Source organism: Penicillium riverlandense, assembly GCF_028828495.1.
Source record: "Penicillium riverlandense strain IBT 135883 chromosome Unknown utg000003l_segment0_segment0, whole genome shotgun sequence".
Taxonomy (NCBI): Eukaryota; Fungi; Ascomycota; class Eurotiomycetes; order Eurotiales; family Aspergillaceae; genus Penicillium; species Penicillium riverlandense.
This window is the reverse complement of record NW_026643196.1, coordinates 3,330,807-3,353,506: the sequence shown is the minus strand read 5'-3', so window position 1 is coordinate 3,353,506 and position 22,700 is coordinate 3,330,807. Positions and strand designations below refer to the sequence as shown.

Genomic DNA, 22,700 nt, shown 5'->3' with positions numbered 1-22,700 from the left:
CACCAGGAGTAAAAAGACCACCGGGCTCCTTCTCGAGAAGGGGGCAGATATTTTGCTCTTTGGCCCTCGGTTGAGTGGTTTTCCTGGACCAACCTGTGAATGCGAGGGCCGTCCTAATCCCTGAGGTCATCACTAGCCTCTGGAGTCCGTCCCGTAGAAATGCAACCATGTTGTTCAAGCTAAAGACCGGGCTTTTGGAACAGGCGATGGCAGAACATGGCAGTGCACTCTACGCTGCATCTTTGTAAGGCAATAAAAAGGTGGCGCAGATGCTACATAGATTTAAGCAACGTACTGTTTCACTTGTCAGTAGATTGACCGCATTCCGATTTTGTTCGTTATTTGTAGAGGGGACCGCCGACGTTACGGCAATATCCTATACATAAATTGAAGCCCATTTACGCCACTTGACGTACGGGGTATATTGACTTACGATACGATGTTAGGAAGCTCGGTAAAGCTTGGTTGTTGATTCCCGCTCCTCGTTCTGTAGCATACATAACCATCTCGTGTTTGTCTTGTTGGCTCTTCTCCTGGGAACACACATCGTGGGACAGAAAAAAAGTAATCTGCTAATCAATTTCGCGCGTCTCTTGCCTTCCAGTAAGCACGATATTCCTCCCGCTTCCTCTCAATTTCTTGAGACTTTTGGAAAGCGTTGTAATCCACCGAATAGCATGTGTATTTCTGTCCCGCTCTGAGAGTGCATGGCAATCCCAACCCGAGTTTTGCTGCGCGATTGAGATCATCTTTATGATTTTCAGTACCATCATTATCCTCCAATGGGGAGCTGCCAATCCATCCTGGAATGTCATCCAATGTAGAAATCTCGTCGTTTCGGTATGTAACCAACAATGGTACTCTCTCAGCGATTGCAGAGCCGATTCTTAACATCGCAAAACCATCCATGAACTCGGTCCAACGCGGCGCCAATGCCGCGTAGCTGGCAACAGATAATAGTGAGAGAAGGTAAATGGTTAGCAAAGTAGATATAACTACAAGACCGGCCCGGGATATTGTCGGTATGTTTGTATCTCTTCCCATATCAGAAACGACGCTGACCGAGGGGTAGAGACCGTCCTGAGTCCCAAGTTCTATGCATGCCTCATTTGTAAGGAATAGGCCATCGGACAAAACTTTTTCCAAATTCGACTTGTAAGTTGCATCCGAGCTGTTAAAGTTGTGGAAAATTGACAGCCATTTCAGGAAAGAATATTCATCCTCGGAGGTAGCATTGAAATGGCGTTTCGCGATAGTGGATGGCATCGTAGAAGTGAGTGATGTCCAGAGGCCCCAGAGTGGTGGTTGAGAGCAATATTGAACACCTAGCGAATAGGTACGGTTGCTCAATTCCGGATCGCTCAACGCAGTAGCACAGCTTGCCATATAGGATATTGGGGAACCGAACATCGCCCACGCTAAGCTGAGAAGAGGACCGGGGTTTAGGTTCACCATCCGTAAGGAGTCATCGAAAAACTGAGAGCCTCTGCGCTGTGTCGCCTGTCGTATAGATTCATTTCTCGACCCGGTCGGGTCCCTTACCTCGAGAGGACCAGGGATTCCGGAGTTCATGTAATTGGGTAACTCGAACCAGCCGGCAGTCGTATGCGCAGTAACCTTCAACAGGCTTTTGGTTACCTTGAACTGGCCATATTCATCGCACCCGTTGATGTCACAGCTGACTTTTATGAATGTTACGTTGATAAAGAGTTCCTCTGTGAAGTCCTGTCTATCACGAGTGTTCTTCCATGGCCCGTAGGCTTGCGCTGGCGCATTGTGGTTCAGCGGGAAGCTTAGCGGGAAGCAAACTTCCACCTTAAAATAGGTTCCGACTTCCTGAGTATGAAATGCGTATTTGGAAGAGGAGCAATTTGACGGAAACTCCGAAGGATTAATGCTAGTGACTTTTGCGCTGGAGTTGTAGCGAGGTGCGTATTGGCGAAGGACGCCGGTGTTATAACCGTTGGGCAAGGGAGCGAGAAACAGACCAGATGAAGGTGACAGATCAGCTAATGTGTTTCCAATAGCACAGTAAATATTGCCGGCGGAGCAGTTTAACCCGGTAGATTGCCAAATCAGTTGGTCATAATTTTCGGGCATGGCTGAGTTCAGTGTTGGAATGGCAGCAGCTGCGACACTATCCGGATAACAACCGCCAACCGCAATATCGGGGACCGCTCTCGATGAGCCGCTGCTTGTAACTTTGATAGCCTTGGATGATAGGAGCAAGGCTTGAAGCGGAGAGATGAGGCCTCCAAGGAAATGGAGCGCAATGGCAAGAAGGAGAAATGAGCTAACGTAGCGCTTCCACGAGCGTTTTGGATCCCGAATGAGCTGCCAGTATAGAGACGTGTCCGTCCACCCCTTGTCTGCAAGGGCAAGGAGTTGCCTCATGGTCATTTTTGACGCTTTGGCATGGCTCTGGATGAAGACGACCGCGGCGGCGGAGCATACGGCCGAAGCCAGTGGAATAGTCAGAATCCCAGTAGTAGACTGGATTACTCGCGCTGCCTGATACCATTTCTCGTTTGTAGTGTAAATTGCAAGCTGGGGCTCATAGTCGTACCAGTCTGAAAGATTTGTCGGAGCCTCGTATGACTTTGCGGTCAACGGCCGGATGGACAAAATGCACAAAATGATCCATGAGGAAAGCGCTAGCATCGCGTAGAAAGATGCTAGTATCAAGACCCACCATGAGCGTTGAAGTGCGATCGAACCGGGAGGGCGATCATGGCTTCCAGCGTCAGCATCGTTGTCTGGTTGTCCAGACTCTGGAGATGGGCGGTCGCGAAAGTGTGCTTCTGAGGATCTTCTGGGTGGAGACACCAGTGAATACTTTTGGTGATTCATGCTGGGTTGGCAGAGCAAAGAATGGGTTGTGATTACTGAGGGCAAAATGAAGTGCCAGCAGGTTTCCAGGGGAAATGAGGCCCCCTTTCTACTCGTGAACTGGAGACCAGACCACGAGACCTACACAGCCACTCACGGATCACGAAGGGCAACATACAGTGACTAGGTTTGGTTGACAAACACGACCATCGCGAAATTGCAGATTTTCTTCTGTGTTCGAGGTACTTGCGGACAGAAAATGGCTTTTGACAGGTGAATAACTTAACTCGCGTTCGCTTTATCCTCCTTCCAAAGCTGGCCGTATATCCTAGGGGCTAGGAGAGACTAGTGCCTGACAATCCTGCGGATCTCAAAGTTTGCCTGGTATTCTTCTACCGAGCGCATGGTTTTACGTGGGTAAAGATTCTAATTGACCTGTAGGCAGTATAGCAAGGAAGGCTGGAACTGAGTTTCTCGTCGAGCTGCGACGCCCCAGGAGTAGAGTATCGCTGTTTCAAATTGGCCCCGCAGAAGAGATGGGATTCTTTCTACGTTTGGCCGTTTTCCGCTGTATATATTTGCACATCATTACTACGTCAAGAAGGTCTGAAAGAGAGACATTATGGACGAAGAAGGGACTAGGTGAACCGAATCAGCCCTAGCTCCTATACGAAGAGGGATCCGCGAGGCTGAGTGCATGCTATGCGTGGTGCCGTCTGTATTTAAGACCGAGTGGGTGGGTAGGACCCCAAAAGGGGAAAGAAGGAGAACAATGCGAAACCTAGGTCCAGGCCCGGACCGCTTGGGTGGAGAGATCGACACCATAAACGAGGTTCTGGGAGACTAATCTGTCAGGGTAAATCTCCCACTAGTAATTTACTAGGCGGAGCATCTGCCGCATCCCGATCACCTGATCTATCATGGAAGCTAGGCGTCCAGGGCAATTTCCACATTCCGGCAGCTTTTTCTGCTTTCTGCCCCTATAAATAATAGACGGGATAGATAGACTGAATAGCACGGTTCTCATCACTGTCAAATCAGACTACCTTGGTAGAATTCCTAGTGTATACGCTGACCCACAACTCCGACATAATCATCTGATCTATAATGCCATAAATAACTGGGGGTTGGGTGGATTCATAGCCGCTGATTGGTACACGTTGTGCACACGCCCCCCGTATGGCAATCGCTACGTCCGCTTCCAGCCGTCTGCGTTTTCCGGGCGCCTTCCTAATTGGATGCACTCCCGGCAGCTGACAACGCTTTACCTCATTGCAATCTTATATGGTCACTGAGCCAACGACCCGAAATCAAGCCACAGGAACCAACCCTTCCCCCCACCCCAAACACACCCAAACAAAACCCAAAAAAATCCCTACATTATGGTACGGTATCTTGCTGGCCTCGCCCTACCAAAGTCAAAGCAAGAATGGATCACGCCGGCCCGGTCCGCATCTAGCGTCCACCAGGCCGCTTGCACAGTATCAGCGTAGCAGCATGAAATGCAGATGACTGGGACGAGATCTACTACAGTACACGCCACACAGCATGAGAAGGAGAACTGAAGTCGGCCAGAAGATCATCAAGTTACCCGGCATTAGGAAGCCCTCCCCACATGATTTGCAGATCCACTATACGATTCCATGGAATTCCACCCACGTTTTACACACATAGTGTAATTTTCCGTCAGGGTACATACAGTACACAGCGCATTTTTATTTCGCCCTCAATTTAACATGGCCAGCTCAATAAGTGATCCGGGCTAACGCCTTGGCAGTGGGGCCAGGAAAGAGATTCTCAGTGTATATTGGTCAAGGCGATTTCGAGCACGACTGTATACTGTATCGCCCAATACACCCCGGGAGTAGTCAAAAAGCCATAATCCTGTCAGACGATACCCACTATTGTACCCTCAAGCTTGCACATAAAGATGCGCTGGCTGCGTGGTACTGGACTCTGGATACATTCTCGGTATGTGACCCACATTCAAAAGCGCCAACTGCTCAATCGAGATAGATCAAGAAACCTACTGCGACCGCTCGTCTCTGGAGGTGATGAGTATAGTGCCAGTTGTCTAGGACCTCAGTATTCCGGAATTGCGCACGATTCTCCTCCTGAGTACTCTTTCGACGAGATCGCTCTCTTCACTAATCCAAGAGACGGTGAGCTCCGGTGCGAACCGGTGCGAACGTTGCCACGGCCGCCGATCCCTATCTTATCACCGAAATCATTGGAGGGATCCAGTTGCTTATCCCGCTGTCGGCATCTGCTCACGGACGCGAACCCAATGTGTGGAGATAAAATTTAGCGTTCGCCATTTGCATGCGAGGCAATCTACGATCTATGAACTGCCGACCGATTAAATCGCAGAGATGAAACAGACAACTGCACTTGGAGGAGACACGTGGTATACCAACCAATGTAATAACCAGGGTTCCTGCCAGTCAGGAGCAGGCCAATTGCCCAGGGCTCTCGGATCCCAATACAGTATAGCTGAGTTGATCCTGGCCTTTCTTCTGGAAGAAGAAGACGAGGTTGTTGAGTCCAATCTTCTGCAACACACTGGCAAATATAACTTGTTTTGGTGTGGCTTCATTTCAAATCTTTGCAGGGATGGAATGGATAGTCACGAGTTCTTCGCCTTATCTATGGGCTTATCAGTGGTCACTCGAGGGTGGATCATGAGTTGAGTCCCCGTAATAGGAAAGAACATTTTCTAGACTATTAACGCGTCGAAATCGCCGAGATGAACGTGTTGTTTCGTGTCTATCGAATGTTTTGTAGTTTATTTGATTTTGAGAACGAAGTGCGGGCACAAATTGGCTTTTTAAAACAGGGAAAATCCCGGGTCCGGATGCTTGCCAAGTTGTTCTGAAAACCTCATATGGATATATATATATATTCATGCCGGCCGCTTGACTACGCTGCAAAACTAGCATAGACAAAGCCCTCTTCCCTGAACTAGCTGACCCGGCTAGGCAAATCACGCGAACCTGATCACCTTGGCCAATCTATAGGCGACAAGAATGATTGTTGGGTTCGCTAAAACCCTGCCCACACATCTCGCGTCTAGCATCTGAACCTAATAAGCCTCACCAGTTCACTAGAGAAGGGATTCCATCGCCCAGGAGATAGATCGCGCTGCCCTAGAGACTGAGCCAATTGTCTCACGTATAACAAGGTTCATTGTTGGTTCGCATTCACTACTGGAATAGGCGGCTTCGTCCTGCCCACGTACATCCACGTCGATTAGTTCCCTTTTTCTCACTACGTTCGTTTCAAGGCATTCAGTTTTACAGAAATGGTTGAGTATTACCCCCTATCGTAAATTTGACCGACACTTCCCTGCCCCACCCCGGGGACGACAGTCAGCTCAAGGACGCGGGCCGTTCCGAACCGCAACTGGTACTTCGATGGATCGCCCCACTTCGATGACAGATGGTTCTTGGGGTACTGCCATACATCAACCCACTGTGTTTTTGATGAAGCGAGGATTGGAACTCTCAGGAGGGCAAAACCAAAGATCAATGACTAAACACGGCTCCCGTCAGAGTTTCGTGATTTCAATTGTCCAAACCCCCGGATGATAGCATGGCAGCGAGCTGGTGCAGCCTCCAGCTCAATAGATGACGTGGCACAACATCGACCAGAGAAAGGAGTCTTCGTACAAAAGTACAATATTGCCCCACCCAAAAGGCTCATGCTTCGTTAGGCGCGACGACAGCAGCGATCGTGACTGTTGTCTATTTGAAGGCTGCAAGGGAACTTCGGATCCAAAATCTGGTTTTACACCACACCCTCTTGCTTGTTACGATCTATGACAACTATCAAAGTCAACATGACACCGAAAGGGCGAATGCCGGATCAACGATGGTCCATGTACCGATCTCTCCATAACGACGTCTCGCGCTTGCTTGAAGAACACGATCTTCATTTCAGCTTCCACAAAGCAGATGAACCTCGGGATTGTACGAAGGAGTACGATACAAACATAATGGGGCGGTTCATATGCCGTAACCCTGAATGCGATTCCAGCGGTTGGTCCAGTAAAAAGATTGCAATCACCATAAGAATGTATCATTCAGCACAGTACAATGCGAGGGTCTATCATCAGCGATGCAAAAGCTGCGATCGCATCAGTCGCCCAATCCTGAATGAATCATATGCGGATCGAGTGGCTTATCGCATCAAGAAATGGAATGGAATCCAGTTGGACCGTCCATACCATTCAGGTCAAAGCAAGGGTCCACACAATAGCGACTTGTGCGAGGGCTGTAAGGCGGGACACTGCAGCTCACTGGTGAAGATCAGCTAAAACAAGTTTCAGTGGTGAGTTTCACCCGAGCTTTATATTGATTATGACAAGAGCTGGCTAACCTACGTAAAGGAATTTCGTTTGCATTTGGGCTGGACACAACAAGTTTGGTATTCTTATTGTCAGGGTGTCTGAATAGTTTCGTCACCGCACCAGACACCTTTAAAAGGCAGACAAAAAGCGAATGAAGCTTAGGTAAAAGAGGGGCTCCGTTATACTTGCAAATCCATTAAACCGCACGAATCACTCAGTAAATACTATTCAAGACTGTCTGAACAAAATTTTGAGTGCCATATTTCAGTCCTTTGGCGGCAATGTCCCTAAAACAGGTTGAGGTGATACAGAACATGAGTGGCTGACAGATCCTGTCCAATCAAAGCACGAATTATTGCCAAGACGGAGCGAAGTGTCCAATCACATGCCTACGAATTAAGCCTGGCGCGTCAGTATGTAGTGTTACCACGTTTCTTTGTTTGCTACGGCGACTTCAATCGCTGGGGCCAGGGTCGCAATGTGCATGGGACTGGTCTCATACTGTGGTCGTGGGCTTCCGGACTCTATCTCTCAATGAAGCCACCGAAGTGTAGCAAACAAAAAGAGCGGGTACTGCAAATTTTGTCATTTAATTCCGTCGCATCACCCACCTTACCATGGATATATGCACTGAATAATCTTTCCCGACGTGTCTGAGTCTCAGTTATCAGCCATGCCAACGAAAATCTCCCTGCGACCGCTGCGGCCGATCGAAAGAGGTTCTCTATCTTGCAGACACCACGTTCAGTGTGTGGAAAGCGATAGAATGTCTCTCTTGCTTGCACAGAGTGTCGTCAAAAAAGAACTAAGGTTAGAAATTAATGACTCAATGCTAACCAAGTTCTAACAGAATCTAGTGTTCGGGTACGACGCCATGCGCGAACTATACGGCAAAAGGTTGTTAGTGCATCTTTGATCCCAGCAGTGACCGCAGGCGCAAAACCCATAGGGTTGAATCATTCATTCTAAAGATCCGGAGCTTGCAGTCCCACCGAGATGGAGAAAATTTTCTCCTCTACGAGAGCAGGCTGCCTAATGTCGGATGATAGTTGGAGGGAGGTAAATGGAAGGCGAAGGGCTTATCCGGAAATACATGGGGCATCGCAATAGATCGCTTAGATATGTTTCTTACAATCATTTACAGTTTTATGTTTCCACGTATTTTCTGGACGTACTGTACTCAAGGTTTTCACATGACGTCCAACCCGTGGGCCCAATCAGTCTGGATCTGTCACACTTTTGTAGTCTTCGAACCACCTCTCAACCACAGTTTTATCAAGTGCAGCACTTCTTTCGACATCAAGGGCTCGCCTACGTCGACGGTAGTATTAGGGATTGCGTTTTAGAAAGCGTTTAAGCCAATGGTCGCCGATTTGTGGAGGTTTGGTTGAGTCGTCCGAATAGGCGTCCTCAAGAATTGAATTGGCTGCAATCCCAATTTGCCCGCGGTTTATCGATGCTCCTACTTTATCAAAGTAGTCAATATACTCGCATAGAGCTCTCTCTTGTGCAGTATTTAGCTTCCGACCATTGGGTTGTCTTTGAAATAGCGATTTGCCTCCGTGCCATCTCCGACGAAGCCGACCGTCAGGAACCGCGAATTCTCGCGCAGTTTTCGCGATATTAGGGTTTTTTTTGCTGGGACAGCGATTCCAGGGCCTTAATGACCTGATCTTCGATATCTTGATTGTTTTTAGGCATTTTTGGTGGAGTTATTAATGGAAGAAGTGATGGGGTAGGAAATTGGAGAATTCTTTCATTTGGGTGATCCCTTTCATATGGGTGGCGGGCCCTCGTTTACGAGGGCCTGTTTTTTATGTAATAAATGTAAGGCCCGGTTAGGTGCTGGAACCTTAAGAGTTGAAAAACCAGGGGTGGAGGTGCGGCACCGAGGTAATTCAATTTCGTGAAAATTGCATGACATATCCCACATTATGAAAATACAATGTCGATTCTTGAAAATGGGGAAATTACAGCGTGAGATAATATGGGGTAACTGTAAACTGGATTTGAATATTAATACAGTATATACTCAGTTACATGGGAAGCCCTCCTGTCACGAAACACTTCTGATTGCATCTCATCGCGAGATAATTCAATCTTATGCCGGGATTTCAGGTATCGTTTCCAATACGGTCTGCCTGGCAACACAATTTGGCCGAGAACAAATACCTTCTCCGGGAAACTTAATTGGGTCGCGTTGGTGCCGCCCACAATAGGCCGGAGAACGATAGCGATGGCATTCCGACCAACGTAGAAAGTACTCGCTACGGTGCAATGGAAATTCTGACTGATACGGTGGTGGATCTGTGGTTGGCTCGGCGCAGAAATTGGGCGAAGACTCATTTCTAGGTCTCGTAGTTTGCTCAAGAGTATTTTGTGGGTAATCTTGGTGACGCATCCTGGGCTTTCTAACAAAAATTAGCAATGCTACCGAATTTCTAACTGGTTGAATAAATGTATACTTTGAACGTATCCACATCCAAAAGCCGTAGTACCGACGCATCTCCTTGTGGAGTTTCCGTGAGACAGTACTTTATCAAGACAAAAGTGTGGTAGCGTCTTGGATAACAAACAAATATCTTATACTTGGCGCCTTGTTCCATTTATTCCATGAAGGATGAAAACTACGCTTTCATGCATTGACCGAAAAGGAAAAGATAATCCGTCCAAGAGAAGGAAATTGGTCAACCGAAGTGAAGTACTGTGGAATCAAAAATTGTTGAGAGAGCAAAATAATGTAAATCGGGAGTGACTGTGTACTGTGTCTAACGATGTGCAAGTAGGCCATGGGGAAAAATCCCTTTGGACGCTATCGATCCTCGACAATCAATGTACCTATCGACAGATAAAGCTGCTCACCCTTTTGAACAGCCAGGTTCGACAATTTAGGAACCCCCTATCATTGTTGAACGTTCATGTCTACAGAGTCAGCTTGAAGAAAAGCTCAGGAAAAAATGGAAGTTTAATGCCTCAAAGCTTATCTGAGAGCTAAGGAATTTGGTGTTAACTATTTCCAAGGTATGTGAAGGAGATACCAATGCGCAACCACCTTGCCTCATGAAATCAAGTAATATATTATTGTTGCAGACCGCAACCAGTTTGCACCTCATGGAAAATTTCTCAGCCAGTCCATGACTGTCGACAGCGTTTTATGATACTGAACAATAACATAGTCATGGTTCCACGACCCAAAACTGTAATAAATGTAGCTACAGTACTGTACGTATCGAGTCTTCGCGCGACCAATGATATCAGATACTGTAGAATACCTGTATATCTTAGTCTTGATCTCCGCTCTCAGCTCATGATCATCAGAAAGAACCCGTCAGCAGAAGGAGAAGGTCGCCGAGATTCTTCCATTTTCGCTACACGTAACTGAATGCTTACTTGTTCAAAGAGTGTCCTAGCATTTTAATTTTTTCATATTTCTTTAACAGCAGCCAGCTCTTGGGAGTACCTTGGGAATATACCTTGGGACTATAGGACGAGTGAGCAACAAGGTCTGCTGTGTAGGTCTCCCCAACTTGCGAGAACAGCTACTTATCCATCCAACGACATCACGTAACTTCTGGGGACCAGTAACATCTGGACAGACTTGCCAGTGCCAAACGCAAGTACAGCTTTCGCGCTAGTAACACCCGATCCGACATACTGGCTGAGTAAGCGCATGCGAGACGAAGGAGCATGGTAGCCGATATGGATGCCGAAGTTGCAAGCAGATTTCATTGGATCGTTGAAGAACATCTTAATACATACTAAGGGTATCCAACGCATAAAACGCGAGGGCAAGGCCAGGACTTAAGTTTGACGCTGTGCTAATGAAAGAGAATGGAAAAAGCCTGTGTTGTGATGTGAAGCATTACTTCTTGGATTGATCTATACTGTACCGGAATCAATTCCTGACCTCACGGAATTACCAGGATTGATGGCGTGGCTGGGCGTGATGAAACTAAAATGCTCTTCAATTTCCTCTTGCCCAGAGCCCGCCTAACGCCCAGTCACGCCAAGTACTGCCTCCGCGCGCGGATGATGCGCTGGCGGAACTATGACCAGACGGATTCCGATCCGGCGACACGTCCAAAGGCCGACGGTGCCCGCCATTCCGCTTTTGACGCTTGGCGGGATAACCGTCTCTTCGTCCGGGAGGATCTTTGTGCTGAGGCTCTTTCTGCAACACTAGACTCTGCGGCTCTAGGTCCTGTAAGGAGTCGGTCTGTGTTGCACGATCTTGTCGTGCCGGCATCTGAGGTTGCTTGATCTGCGCCTCTTGATCCTGGCGCGGCGGAGTTTGTGGAGGCCCGCTCTGAGTCTCGAGTACGCCCCATAACTGGCCACATAGTTGGTCATGCAATGACTGATCGAATTGACTATCATCCGGCCCCGGCAATCTATCGTCACTGCCTCCTGGAATGCTTATCGTGTGAGACGTCCAACTAGAAGCCAAACTTGGGCTTGGTGATGATCGCAGCCCTTCGGATTGGTCGGCTGTTGAACTCCGTCCTGATCGAGGGCTTGGCTCTCGAGTTAACGTCGGCGTCACCACAGGGCTACTCGGTCTTTCGCAGCCCTCATCCAGCGCTCTTTTGGGACAAAGACAAGCGGGATCGGAGAGAAGCGGCTCACGGGGGTTGGCGCTGGCCTGCTGTGAGATCTCTGCATGCATACGTGGCACAGACGCCTGACGTTGATGTGGCGAGCGGAAGACCTCTCCGTTCTGGTCTGTTGGTTCCTTTGAGGCGTCTAAGCGACCTTGTTAGCGAAACCTTAGGGTTCCCTAGAAAATGAAAAGGTGGCTTTGATATACCTTCGTCAGAATCACAGGTGGAAAGGAGTTCATCGATTGTCAGGACATGACTAGGGCCTTTTTGTCGATTGTCTGATACAACGGCGCGGGCAACATGATCTGACTCCCGTCCTTGAGGATCAGTTCTGCTGTCGCTACCAATGCCGCGTGTGCCTGAGGGGCTGATGCTGATTCGTTGTGTTAGGCGAGAGCCAAGCGAGCCACTAGTAGACGTGGGCGGACGGCCTACCGATGACCTTCGTGGCTCACAAGAAGCTTCTGCCGCTTCACCTGTTGGGCTAGAGGGCTTTCCTAGAGCTCTGTTCAGTGGGTTCCGCCAAGTAATCCGGTAGTACTGCCCACGTAGGGCTTCTACAGATCGGCCTGTGTGGAACACTGCGTTCCACACTTTCACCCTATCTTTCCAGAAAAGGGGGCCTAGTCTTTCAATGAAGGGAACAAGGGCTTCGAGTTCCTTATCTGTCCAGTTCCTATGGGAAGATCCCTGACGAGAGTTCGGCTTTTTCTGTATTGGAGTTTTCTTCAGGGAGAGCTGCTTCTGGCTCCCACAGTGAGGAATCTGGCGATCAGGTTCTGGAAACGGCCGTTGATTCTGGTGTGTATGGAACTTTTTGGCCAGTCGATTGGCTTCCGGTTGCCGCGGGAGGGCGCCAGAGTCGTCGAAGAACGTGGCGAGCACCGCGAGCTCTCGAGTACTGGACTCCCCCATAACGATGGCACTGTGCACAAAATATAAGCAGGCTATTCAAGGGCTAGTGACAGTTCAATAAGAGTCGGAAAAGAAGGGATAGGTAGGCAAGGTAAATGAGTATACGTAGAACGCTGGCGAGTGCTTAACCACCAGCGCGTCGCCCAGAAGATAAACTTGGGCGAAGAGAACAGACATAAAGAAGACCAATCGATGGCTGCCACGTATCCGAGGGAATAGCCTGCAACACGCACTGTTGTTGCATTCGAACATGCAGGATCAGACACGGCAGCACGGACTCCAGACGGCAACGTTCAACGTCGCTCGAGCGAGATTTACGGTGACACCACCGGTGAGGCCGGAGCTCGTTCGAATTCAACATTCGTGGCGATCCAGGAGGTGTTTATGCCCAGAAAATTGGGAGGAACCCAAGCGAAAGGAGAAGCCTTTCGAGGTGCAGTGCGGCCAAATACATTACGACTAGACAAGGAGGAAATCCAATTCACCTATAACTCGGAAGCTGTCCACAATGGCTCCCTAATGTTCGGCAAAACTTTCTTCCGCGGCACCTGAATTCGGAGTAGCGGTTCCTACAGATGGGTCTTAGGTAGTGACGGTCTTAGCGCAATCTCTTAATGGACTAGAAAGTTCGGATACCGCGGACTCTATTGAAGGTGATGCTAAGCCTACAGTAGAAACAACACGCACTCGCATTGACTGTTCTACTCAATGGGCGGTGCGTATGCTGGTAGGGATCCATGTACAGCTACTAGAATGGATGGAGTCCGTATTCCCTAGAAACAGTCTATCCAACACGGCGCAGGCGAACATAGTCAGACTCGTGTGTCCAACTGCAGCGTCGCAGTACAGACAGCTAACGTTCACCGGCAGGGATGGATCCAACATGATCAGACTTTGTGATCCAACTGCAGCGTCGTAGTCCAGATAGCGAACGTTCACCGGCAGGGATGGATCCGACATGATCAGGCTTTGTGATCCAACTGCAGCGTCGTAGTCCAGAGAGCGAACGTTCAATGGCAGGGATGGATCGAACATGGTCGGACTTTGTGATCCAACTGCACCGTCATAGTGGCAGATAGCGAACGTTCAACGGCAGGGATGGATCCAACAAGGCGCAGGTCAACACGGCCAGACTCGTGTGATCGGGCTGCAGCGTTGCAGTACGGATAGCGAACGTTCACCGGCAGGGATGGATCCAACACGGCCAGACTTTGTGATCCAACTGCAGCGTCGTAGTACGGATAGCGAACGTTCACCAGCAGGGATGGATCCAACATGGCGCAGGCCAGCACGGACAATAGCCATTGGCGAACGGCAGGGACTGAAGGTAGACGCGCGGGCTAACACGGCCGGACTCGTGTGATCCAACTGCAGCGTGACAGTACAGATAGAGAACGTTCACCGGCAGGGATGGGTCCAACTGCAGCGTCGTAGTGCAAAGAGCGAACGTTCACCAGCAGGGATGGACCCAACTGCAGCGTTGTAGTCCAGTGAGCGAACGTTCACCAGCAGGGATGGGTCCAACTGCAGCGTTGTAGTCCAGAGAGCGAACGTTCACCAGCAGGGATGGGTCCAACTGCAGCGTTGTAGTCCAGAGAGCGAACGTTCACCAGCAGGGATGGATCCAACATGGTCAGACTCGTGTGATCCGGCTGCAGCGTCGTAGTGCAAACAGCGAACGTTCAACGGCAGGGATGGATCCAACATGGCGCAGGCCAGCACGGACAATAGTCATTGGCGAACGACAGCTACTGAAGCCAAGACGGGAGGGCCAACCACGGCCAGACTCGTGTGATCCGGCTGCAGCGTCGTAGTACAGAGAGCGAACGTTCAACGGCAGGGATGGATCCAACATGATCAGACTTTGTGAGCCAACTGCAGCGTTGTAGTTCAGAGACCGAACGTTCAACGGCAGGGATGGATACAACACGGCCAGACTCGTGTGATCCAACTGCAGCGTGACAGTACAGATAGAGAACGTTCACCGGCAGGGATGGATCCAACACGGCCAGACTTTGTGATCCAACTGCAGCGTCGTAGTGCAAAGAGCGAACGTTCACCGGCAGGGATGGGTCCAACTGCAGCGTCGTAGTGCAAAGAGCGAACGTTCACCGGCAGGGATGGACCCAACTGCAGCGTTGTAGTCCAGTGAGCGAACGTTCACCAGCAGGGATGGGTCCAACTGCAGCGTTGTAGTCCAGAGAGCGAACGTTCACCAGCAGGGATGGATCCAACTGCAGCGTTGTAGTCCAGAGAGCGAACGTTCACCAGCAGGGATGGATCCAACTGCAGCGTTGTAGTCCAGAGAGCGAACGTTCACCAGCAGGGATGGGTCCAACTGCAGCGTTGTAGTCCAGAGAGCGAACGTTCACCAGCAGGGATGGATCCAACTGCAGCGTTGTAGTCCAGAGAGCGAACGTTCACCAGCAGGGATGGCTCCAACTGCAGCGTTGTAGTCCAGAGAGCGAACGTTCACCAGCAGGAATGGATCCAACATGATAAGACTTAGTGATCCAACTGCAGCGTTATAGTACAGATAGCGAACGTTTACCGGCAGGAATGGATCCAACATGGCGCAGGCGAACACGGCCAGACTCGTGTGATCGGGCTACAGCGTTATAGTACAGATAGAGAACGTTCACCGGCAGGGATGGATCCAACATGATCGGACTCTGTGATCCAACTGCTGCGTCGAAGTCCGGATAGCGAACGTTCACCAGCAGGGATGGATCCAACATGGCGCAGGCCAGCACGGACAATAGCCATTGGCGAACGGCAGGGACTGAAGGTAGACGCGCGGGCTAACACGGCCGGACTCGTGTGATCCAACTGCAGCGTGACAGTACTGATAGTCACCGTTGAACGGCAGGCATTGCATCCAACACGCCATCGAGGTGACCTTACTAGACTTGTGTGATGCCAACTGCAGATAGCACGACACTATTGTTGAATCGGTGATGTCTAGACTCGTGTAATGCTAACGGTAGCTATGTCACCGCACTCACGTCCGATGGAAAACCGGGGTACCACATCTGTTACGCATCTGTGTTGCTCAGCAGCAACAGGGCCTGCTCTATTGGCCCTGTCCCGGCTGGCGTGATTGCGATTCCGTACTAGTGACCAACTCATGCGAAATTCCTTTCCTTCCACGGTCAGCTCTTCGGCTTTGAGAATACATGGGAACGCTACGTATTTTCGACGACAGCAGGCCCCATTCCCGCGGCAGGGAAACGAGTCATTGAAGCGAACCGCGTGGGCCTGACTCCCTTCGCACTAGTCAGGACAGCGGACCAATGGCGACCACCTTAGCAGGCCACGGAAAGCACCCTGGCCCTTCGCAACCCGGACTAACACGTCCGAAGATGGCCAGAACGCTCATCCTTGGATAGCGCTATAGGTCCCGGAGAACATGTCTCCCCTTGTCTCTTTCCTAATCTTGCCTAGCAGGCGTGAAGTTAGCTCAGCAATGATAGTCTCTAAGGTGATTCAATCCCTTCTCTGGTAAACCAGTGGGTTTTCTCGGGTTCGTAGCGGAGGCGAGACGTCCTATTGACGGACTCTTACCGACCGTAGCAAACATCCTTGCCGCCCATGAAGCGACTGGAAAAGGCATCCGGGTTTGTGATTCGCCTGGGTGGGTTGGCTGGTTCCAGGGAGGGGGCATGTTTGAGTGTGCCGCTGGACTAACTGACTGCGCCGCATAACTCACACGATAAGATGATGCTCACCATCATTCCACTGTGGGAAGCGTCATTCCAAAAGCGCAAGCTTTACAACCATCGCCATATGATTATGGTGGCTCTTGGTTAACACAGGACGTTGCGAGATATTTGCTGCCCAGGGCTGGTTGTCGAAATAGGGGTCTTACTAATCGTCCGCCGCCCCACACCGTATGTGACGAGAATTGGGCGGGCGGGAGAGCCTCAACGTCGTAGCCGTACTTTTGCTTGATTCCCCAGCGTCTAATCCTAGACTAACAAAGCCGATCCTACTAAATCTAGTAAGGTTGGGCAGGTTACATGTTTTAGCACTCTCGATGCCCTATCGATAACTGGGTTCGCCCTAGGATCACTTTAGACTGTCGCCGCAAACCAATCGGAAGGACAGAGCTCCTACCGCTTGCCAGGAACTTCTTGATCGGCATCGAACCCCTCCGCGTGCTTGGGAGGAAGGTTCACAAGATAGCAGCGTATGATCTGTGGATCGGGAAGAGGTTCGTACACGGAGACAGAAGGGATTCACACTTTACTGAGTACGCGTGCAACGCTTTGGCAAACCTCTTAAGGGACTAACATCCCGCCGAGTGCCCATCTTCCTGTTGGCCGTGTCCATTCTGATGTGATGCCGACGGCAGCTGCCTCATAGTCAACAACGATAGCGCCTGCTCTGATGGTCCCGCCTAGACTCGCATGCTAGCAATTCTGTGCCAGGGTGGCCGACTCGTGGAAACCCCCTTTCTGGCATGGCTAGCCGTATGACTCTGAGAATACCCACAGTGGCGGCACATTTTCGATCACGGCAAGTTCCATCCCTGCGGGAGGGAAAGCAAGCGAGTCAAAGCGAACCGCTCCGAATCATCCCCCACTCGTGCTGGCCACGAAAAGTGATCAATACCGATCGCCTCAGCGGGTCGCAGAGGGTTTCCTCTGGCCCTGCAATCCAGGACCAACGAGCCTGAGGAAGCCAGCAACCCTCGTCATTGGATATGGGGCTCCGGGTCCCCGCGAACATGACTCGCCGTCGTACGATCGTCGCTGTCTTGCAGGCCACTGTCTCCTTCCTAGCTCGACTACAAGGTGCGAATGCGAACCAACAATGACCCTGGCTATACGTACGGCGATTGGCCCAGTCTCCGGGCAGCACGATCTGTCTGTAAGGCGACACAATCCGTTCTCAGGCAAACCGCTGGAGCCTCGAGAGATCTAGTGACGGATGTGAGATCTCCTATACACGGGCTCATCGCGAACCCGATGCTCATCCTTTCGCCCATTAGGAGACAGGACATGGCGACCAGGTTCGCGTGGCGCGCGGAGCCAGGTCGGCTGGTTCTGGGGGACCCGCCTATGTTGCTTTTGTGGTATTGCGACACAAGTCAATCAGTCCTACGGGTCAGTCTGTCCTGCGGCGCAGTCAAACTGACCCATACCCCTGTCATCACGTCACGACCGGGCCCAATGCAGCTGACGAGAGAGACACTCACCATCATTTCACGGTGGGAATCCCCATCCCATGGGTGTACCCTTCACGTCCCATCGCGATGTCACTATGGTGGCTCTTAAGCTGAAGTAGACACGGGGTGTTGTTAGTTGGCCGTCAAGAGTATTCCTCTTCAGCGGCCCGTTGCGTGCCGACGCGCACGTGATGGACAACGGTCGTGGGGGGCCGAGTAGTTGTGGGATTCTCGGCGCCTAGTTCGTGGCTTATCAGGTCGATCGTACTAGATGTAGCTTAGTGTGGCTGTCGTCAAGTGCTCTTGATGCCCTATCGATAATTGCGTCCCCTGCAAGGCTACTGAAATTTACCGCGTTCGTCTACCAATCGGAAGGATAGGTCGCCTTCCGCAATGTTGGGTGGCGTGCGGGGCTACAGACACCCTTCTGCTGCGGATTCCCTTACTACTGCATAGATGTCAGAAGAAGCTTGTGTACAGAGGTGGAAGGAAGGGATGCAGGCATTGTCGCACAGGCATGCAGCGAGCGCTCCGACCCAGAAGCCGACTATATCGACTTGCGACCCATTCTCCCTATTGCGCGACGTCTGTAGGGCTGTCACGGGTAGTCACATATCTGCTGCGGCCAGTCCGTCGCCCCTGACCCCACTCGGTACTTCTATGACTGGCCTCAATGTCTATTGGTGAGATGTTTTATTGTCCTGTCGTTGTCGTGAGAGCCCCTGGGTTACATCAAAGGGAAATCGAGTCCTTCAAGCCGACTTTCCTACTATGTCATCACCTTCACTTAGGAAACTACGTTGAGAATAGGACGGCTCAGAGATTATGCATATACGTTCAGGCACTACTTCCTTGAAGGACTAGCCGCTCTGCGCCTAGATTTCCTTAGCGGCGCGAGGTAAGGGAATCCGGCAGCTGGTTGCGGGGATCCAATATAAGCTAGTGGCGTGGAGCTAGATTTTCATGCAGATGGCACGCATTAAGTAGGCGACAATCAAGTAGACAACACGAAATACACAGTACAGAACCGCCGCCCCAGGACACTTAAATATTCCCCTCCAGCCCTTCCAAAAAGCTGTCAATGTCGTATATATCAGGATGCTGGGCATGGGCATTCGTAGATGCGGCGGAAACTTGATTCTGTCCAGCAAACTCCCAGTTGGCCATACTCTGCTGAGTCGTCGGAATCTGAGAGGGGTGCATGGGGAGTCCGTTGCCGTTGGCAGTCGGAGCGCCAAACTGGGTCTGGTCAATAATGAATCCATTTTGTTGCTGCATTGTGCCTACTGTGTCTTGAGGGAGGCCTGGTGCCGGATGAGATGGGGCCTGGACGTGGTTCGATGGAGGATGTCCCGAGCTTGGGTACGGGGGCTGGTTCATGGGCCACGACACGCCCAGGTCCGGGAGAGGCTGCGGAGGAGATCGTCTCTGGATTGCGGCCTGCGGTCCCTGCTGAAGAGTCGAGCGCTGCGTCGCATTCGGCCGAGTCTGTCGAGTCTGTTGTGCCGTGTCGCCAGCGTGGAAGCGATCACGCAGTTGCGCGTTGGCAGTCCCTTGCCCAGTTTCTGCACATCCAAGTACTTCCTGAGAATATTCACTCAGACCTTTGACTTTGGCCTCCAAACTCGGTACACGTTGAGCCTGACTTCGAGCCTCTTCTAGCTGTTTGATCAGCCGGCCAATCACTTCTTTGCATCTTCTAGTCGTTTCCACGTATTTCTCACGGCTTTCGAGTAGATATTTCTATTCAAACAAATGTTGTCAGCCGCAGTTTCATACCTTAGACCTATTTTCATTTACCACATTCTCCAAGCCTCCGTACAAAGTACACAGTTCGCCCAAGAATACAACCCAATTGGGGGCTGGTGTGCCTGTCTGTGGCGGTATATGGCCCTCTTTGACCATGTTGTCACTCCTAGGTTGAACAGGAAGCTCACGTAATATTCCGCGATGTCGGATGAAAGTAACCAAATAATAGTCGTCTATGGAGCCTGGGCGTGCAGAACAAACCAGAGCTGGGGCTGTCTCTGAAGTGGACCCTGAGGGGAGGCTCGATGTTTATGGCCGCATCATTTCGAGGTCCTGAATATACCCTGTCACTACACCCCCTCATTTAATCGGCTTCTGACTGAAATCATTTCCATTGGTGCCCTCGCTCAGTGATGGAGAAAGTTAATCCTTGGTTATTTGACTATGCTGAAGTGGAGAAGTGCCCAGCGATGTCTCACCGTGAACTTTCGTTCACCAGAAAATGCAAGATAGCCAATCAGAACAAATTTTTAAGCGCTGTTGGTGATATCTGATATCAGTAACCCGCAGATATCTGTAAAGTATCTTCCGTTCAACAGTAATGCCATACACCGTGTGATCGGCATGTTGGCACCCCTAGTATGATGTTGCTTCTTCCGCCAATGCTTCTGGTCCCAGCTTTTCTTTTCTTTTTATTTTTCCCACTTCTATTATTCTTTGCAGTCTCGTGTTTGCTTTCAAGATCGATTCAAAGATTTATCACTGTGGTCATCCCACACTTCATACGCAGTTTAACTCCGATTCAACTTTTCGATCACGACACTATGCTGTGGAAAACGGAAGAATTGTCCGCACTGAAAGCCTTCCTGGAAGAATATTCTTCATTTTCATGGCCTGCCCGAGTCATTTTATGGAATAAAAGGTTTCGAACTGGACGCACTCAAGAAGCCCTACGCGGGCAGTACAACCGCATGAAGTGGGGCTGGGAACCTCGCAGTGTCAACGGAATGAGCGTTCAGAAAAAGTCTCGAGAGTCGCGACGATCGAAAAGGAGAGAGAAACGGACCTCTCCTTTCGCTCCTACTATTACACAAGGCGATCTATTTCAAAGCGAACCGAATTCTCCAGAAGCTCTTCCGTGCTGGTCGGATGCTGATGTCATGTCCGAACTCGAACCAGAACTTTTAGAAAGTCTATGGGGGTTGACATTGAGTAAATTCCCAAATTCGGTTTACTCACAGCTACTAACTTCACAAAAGTACTCAGTGCAAACTGTTAGATTCTCGTCTTGCTATATCTCGCTTCCAGCAACTGGTCCCAGCTTCCTCCCAGAACCGGACCATTCAGCAAACACATACTTCGTTTGTGGCCAATCGTTTGGGGCTTGTGACAAATGTTATTTCAGCATTCAAGGCTGGGGCTTGATGGTTGACTCCCACAGAGCCCAGACTTTGGTCTATACAGCAATATTCGAATTCAGACATACAGTAGCTCTCTACTCTCTTGCATTGATTCCCGAACCCTAGCCCGAAACACGCTAAGCTAAATTTAATAAAGTCCAAAACATCTGGGCCTATCATCGAGAGCCCAGACTCCGGAGGCAGATCAAATTCAGATCAGCGTGTTTCAGTTCAAGGTTCGAGAATCAATGACGGAGGGTCGAGAGTTATATCTGAATTCGAATATTGCTGTAATAACTGGCGTAATTCTCAGGCAGGCAATTCCAAGAACTTCCCAAGACGTAACGGCCGTAAATGACAGTATAGTATCTCTTTTGATTCGTCTACCGTTGTACTGCATGTGTTGAAGACCCAACGGCCAATTCAGACGTTGTTTTTGCAGTGGACTGTAGGCTCGTCAGCAAAGTCCTGTGCTGTTTTAACTTGCTTTCAAAAAAGAATTCCGCCCGTGGCTGCAGAAAATAGACAAGCAATTAGGGAACTTCCCATCATTATGCATCTCTCCTTTCAGTTTCCTCTTCCATTGCGTCTTCATGCCCCCTAGGAAGCCTGTGCAAAACTCAGCTACAGTATTCAGAACACTACTCAAACGGTCCTTCAGGACAACAGATGATTAACCAGTACTGTGCTTTCCGAAGGCTTCGATTGGCACCGTCCTACTGTAGCGCAATCGCATTCAATCTTCTCTTACAGAGCATGCAGGCGATTTGATTGGGATCCTTCAACGCCCGCCTTTGGCTGTTCACAAGTGTTAGCGCCCGCAACGGTCTGGTTGGGGCAGGGCTGCTTGTTCGCGTGAACTAATCGACATCGCACACTTGAGGGTGGTGCTAGAGGCTGCCTCATGCCAAGAGGATGCTCCCTCGTATCCAGATGTCACCGTGGAAAATACAGGGTACGATCATGGTGAATAACCCTACTGTCTTGCTTTCGCTCGCAAAAGCCTCATCTTCATGGCGGACAAGCTCTTATCACTCAGATCACGGAAGCAATTAATCAAGTGTCGAAATGGGCGCCAAGATTAACCTGCGGCCGCCAACTGAAGAAGACGGCGAGAATACAGCACGAGCGCATACCCTGGCACGCACAGCTACAGAATAGAACAACGAAGTTAACTCTCCCCCCTGGGCGCAAGTCCAGCTCCGGGGGTCGGCGCTCCGATGGGCTCGGGCCAATGCTAAGCAGCACCGGAAGGACAATTTCGAACAGACGACCACTGGCCAGTTTACACGCCAGCGGGATTCAGCGCTCCCAGAACCACACACGAAGATGCTGTATGACTGCCTGGATCGAGAGAAAGCATACGTACTAGATCAACTCCGCGCGGGACATGCCAGACTCAATGGATATCTTCATTGAATCGGCAAGAGTGGCAGTGATTTGTGCGAATGTCGCATTGAACGTGAAACAGTCCCGCATTTCTTGCTTCGATGCACACTGTGGGATGAACAACGTCGCACGCTGATTGAAGCAGCGGGTGCCCACTTTGGTAGCCTGCCACAGATGCTGGGTGGCAAACCAGAAAATGTTGACGGAGCATGTGAATCTAATCGGAGAGCATGGGAGCCCGACATCAAGGTCGTCAGAGCCGTCCTCGCGTACGCAATGGAGACGTGACGGTTGGCTTC

At 50.4% G+C, this 22,700-nt stretch overlaps 4 protein-coding genes across 4 annotated transcripts; 2 read left to right on the top strand and 2 right to left on the bottom strand.

Annotated features, from left to right (window-relative positions):
- Positions 1-576: 576 nt before the first annotated feature.
- N7474_004990 (uncharacterized protein) lies at positions 577-2,850 on the bottom strand (the record flags this gene model as incomplete). Its single annotated transcript, XM_057196405.1, has 1 exon — positions 577-2,850. The coding sequence occupies one exon, from the start codon at positions 2,848-2,850 to the stop codon at positions 577-579; it is 2,274 nt and encodes a 757-aa protein (XP_057053801.1).
- Positions 2,694-5,130, top strand: N7474_004989 (uncharacterized protein; the record flags this gene model as incomplete). Its single annotated transcript, XM_057196404.1, has 2 exons — positions 2,694-2,793; positions 4,997-5,130. 2 exons carry the CDS (start codon positions 2,694-2,696, stop codon positions 5,128-5,130), a joined length of 234 nt encoding a protein of 77 aa, XP_057053800.1.
- Positions 5,131-11,141: 6,011 nt separating this feature from the next.
- On the bottom strand, positions 11,142-15,459 carry N7474_004988 (uncharacterized protein; the record flags this gene model as incomplete). The annotated part of the gene is made up of 13 exons (XM_057196403.1): positions 11,142-11,920; positions 11,985-12,703; positions 13,487-13,673; positions 13,727-13,915; positions 13,990-14,061; positions 14,142-14,217; positions 14,271-14,345; positions 14,399-14,568; positions 14,800-14,875; positions 14,929-14,979; positions 15,033-15,083; positions 15,137-15,301; positions 15,355-15,459. The coding sequence occupies 13 exons, from the start codon at positions 15,457-15,459 to the stop codon at positions 11,142-11,144; spliced, it is 2,715 nt and encodes a 904-aa protein (XP_057053799.1).
- Positions 15,460-19,182: 3,723 nt separating this feature from the next.
- N7474_004987 (uncharacterized protein) lies at positions 19,183-22,689 on the top strand (the record flags this gene model as incomplete). Its single annotated transcript, XM_057196402.1, has 2 exons — positions 19,183-19,405; positions 22,484-22,689. 2 exons carry the CDS (start codon positions 19,183-19,185, stop codon positions 22,687-22,689), a joined length of 429 nt encoding a protein of 142 aa, XP_057053798.1.
- Positions 22,690-22,700: the final 11 nt, after the last annotated feature.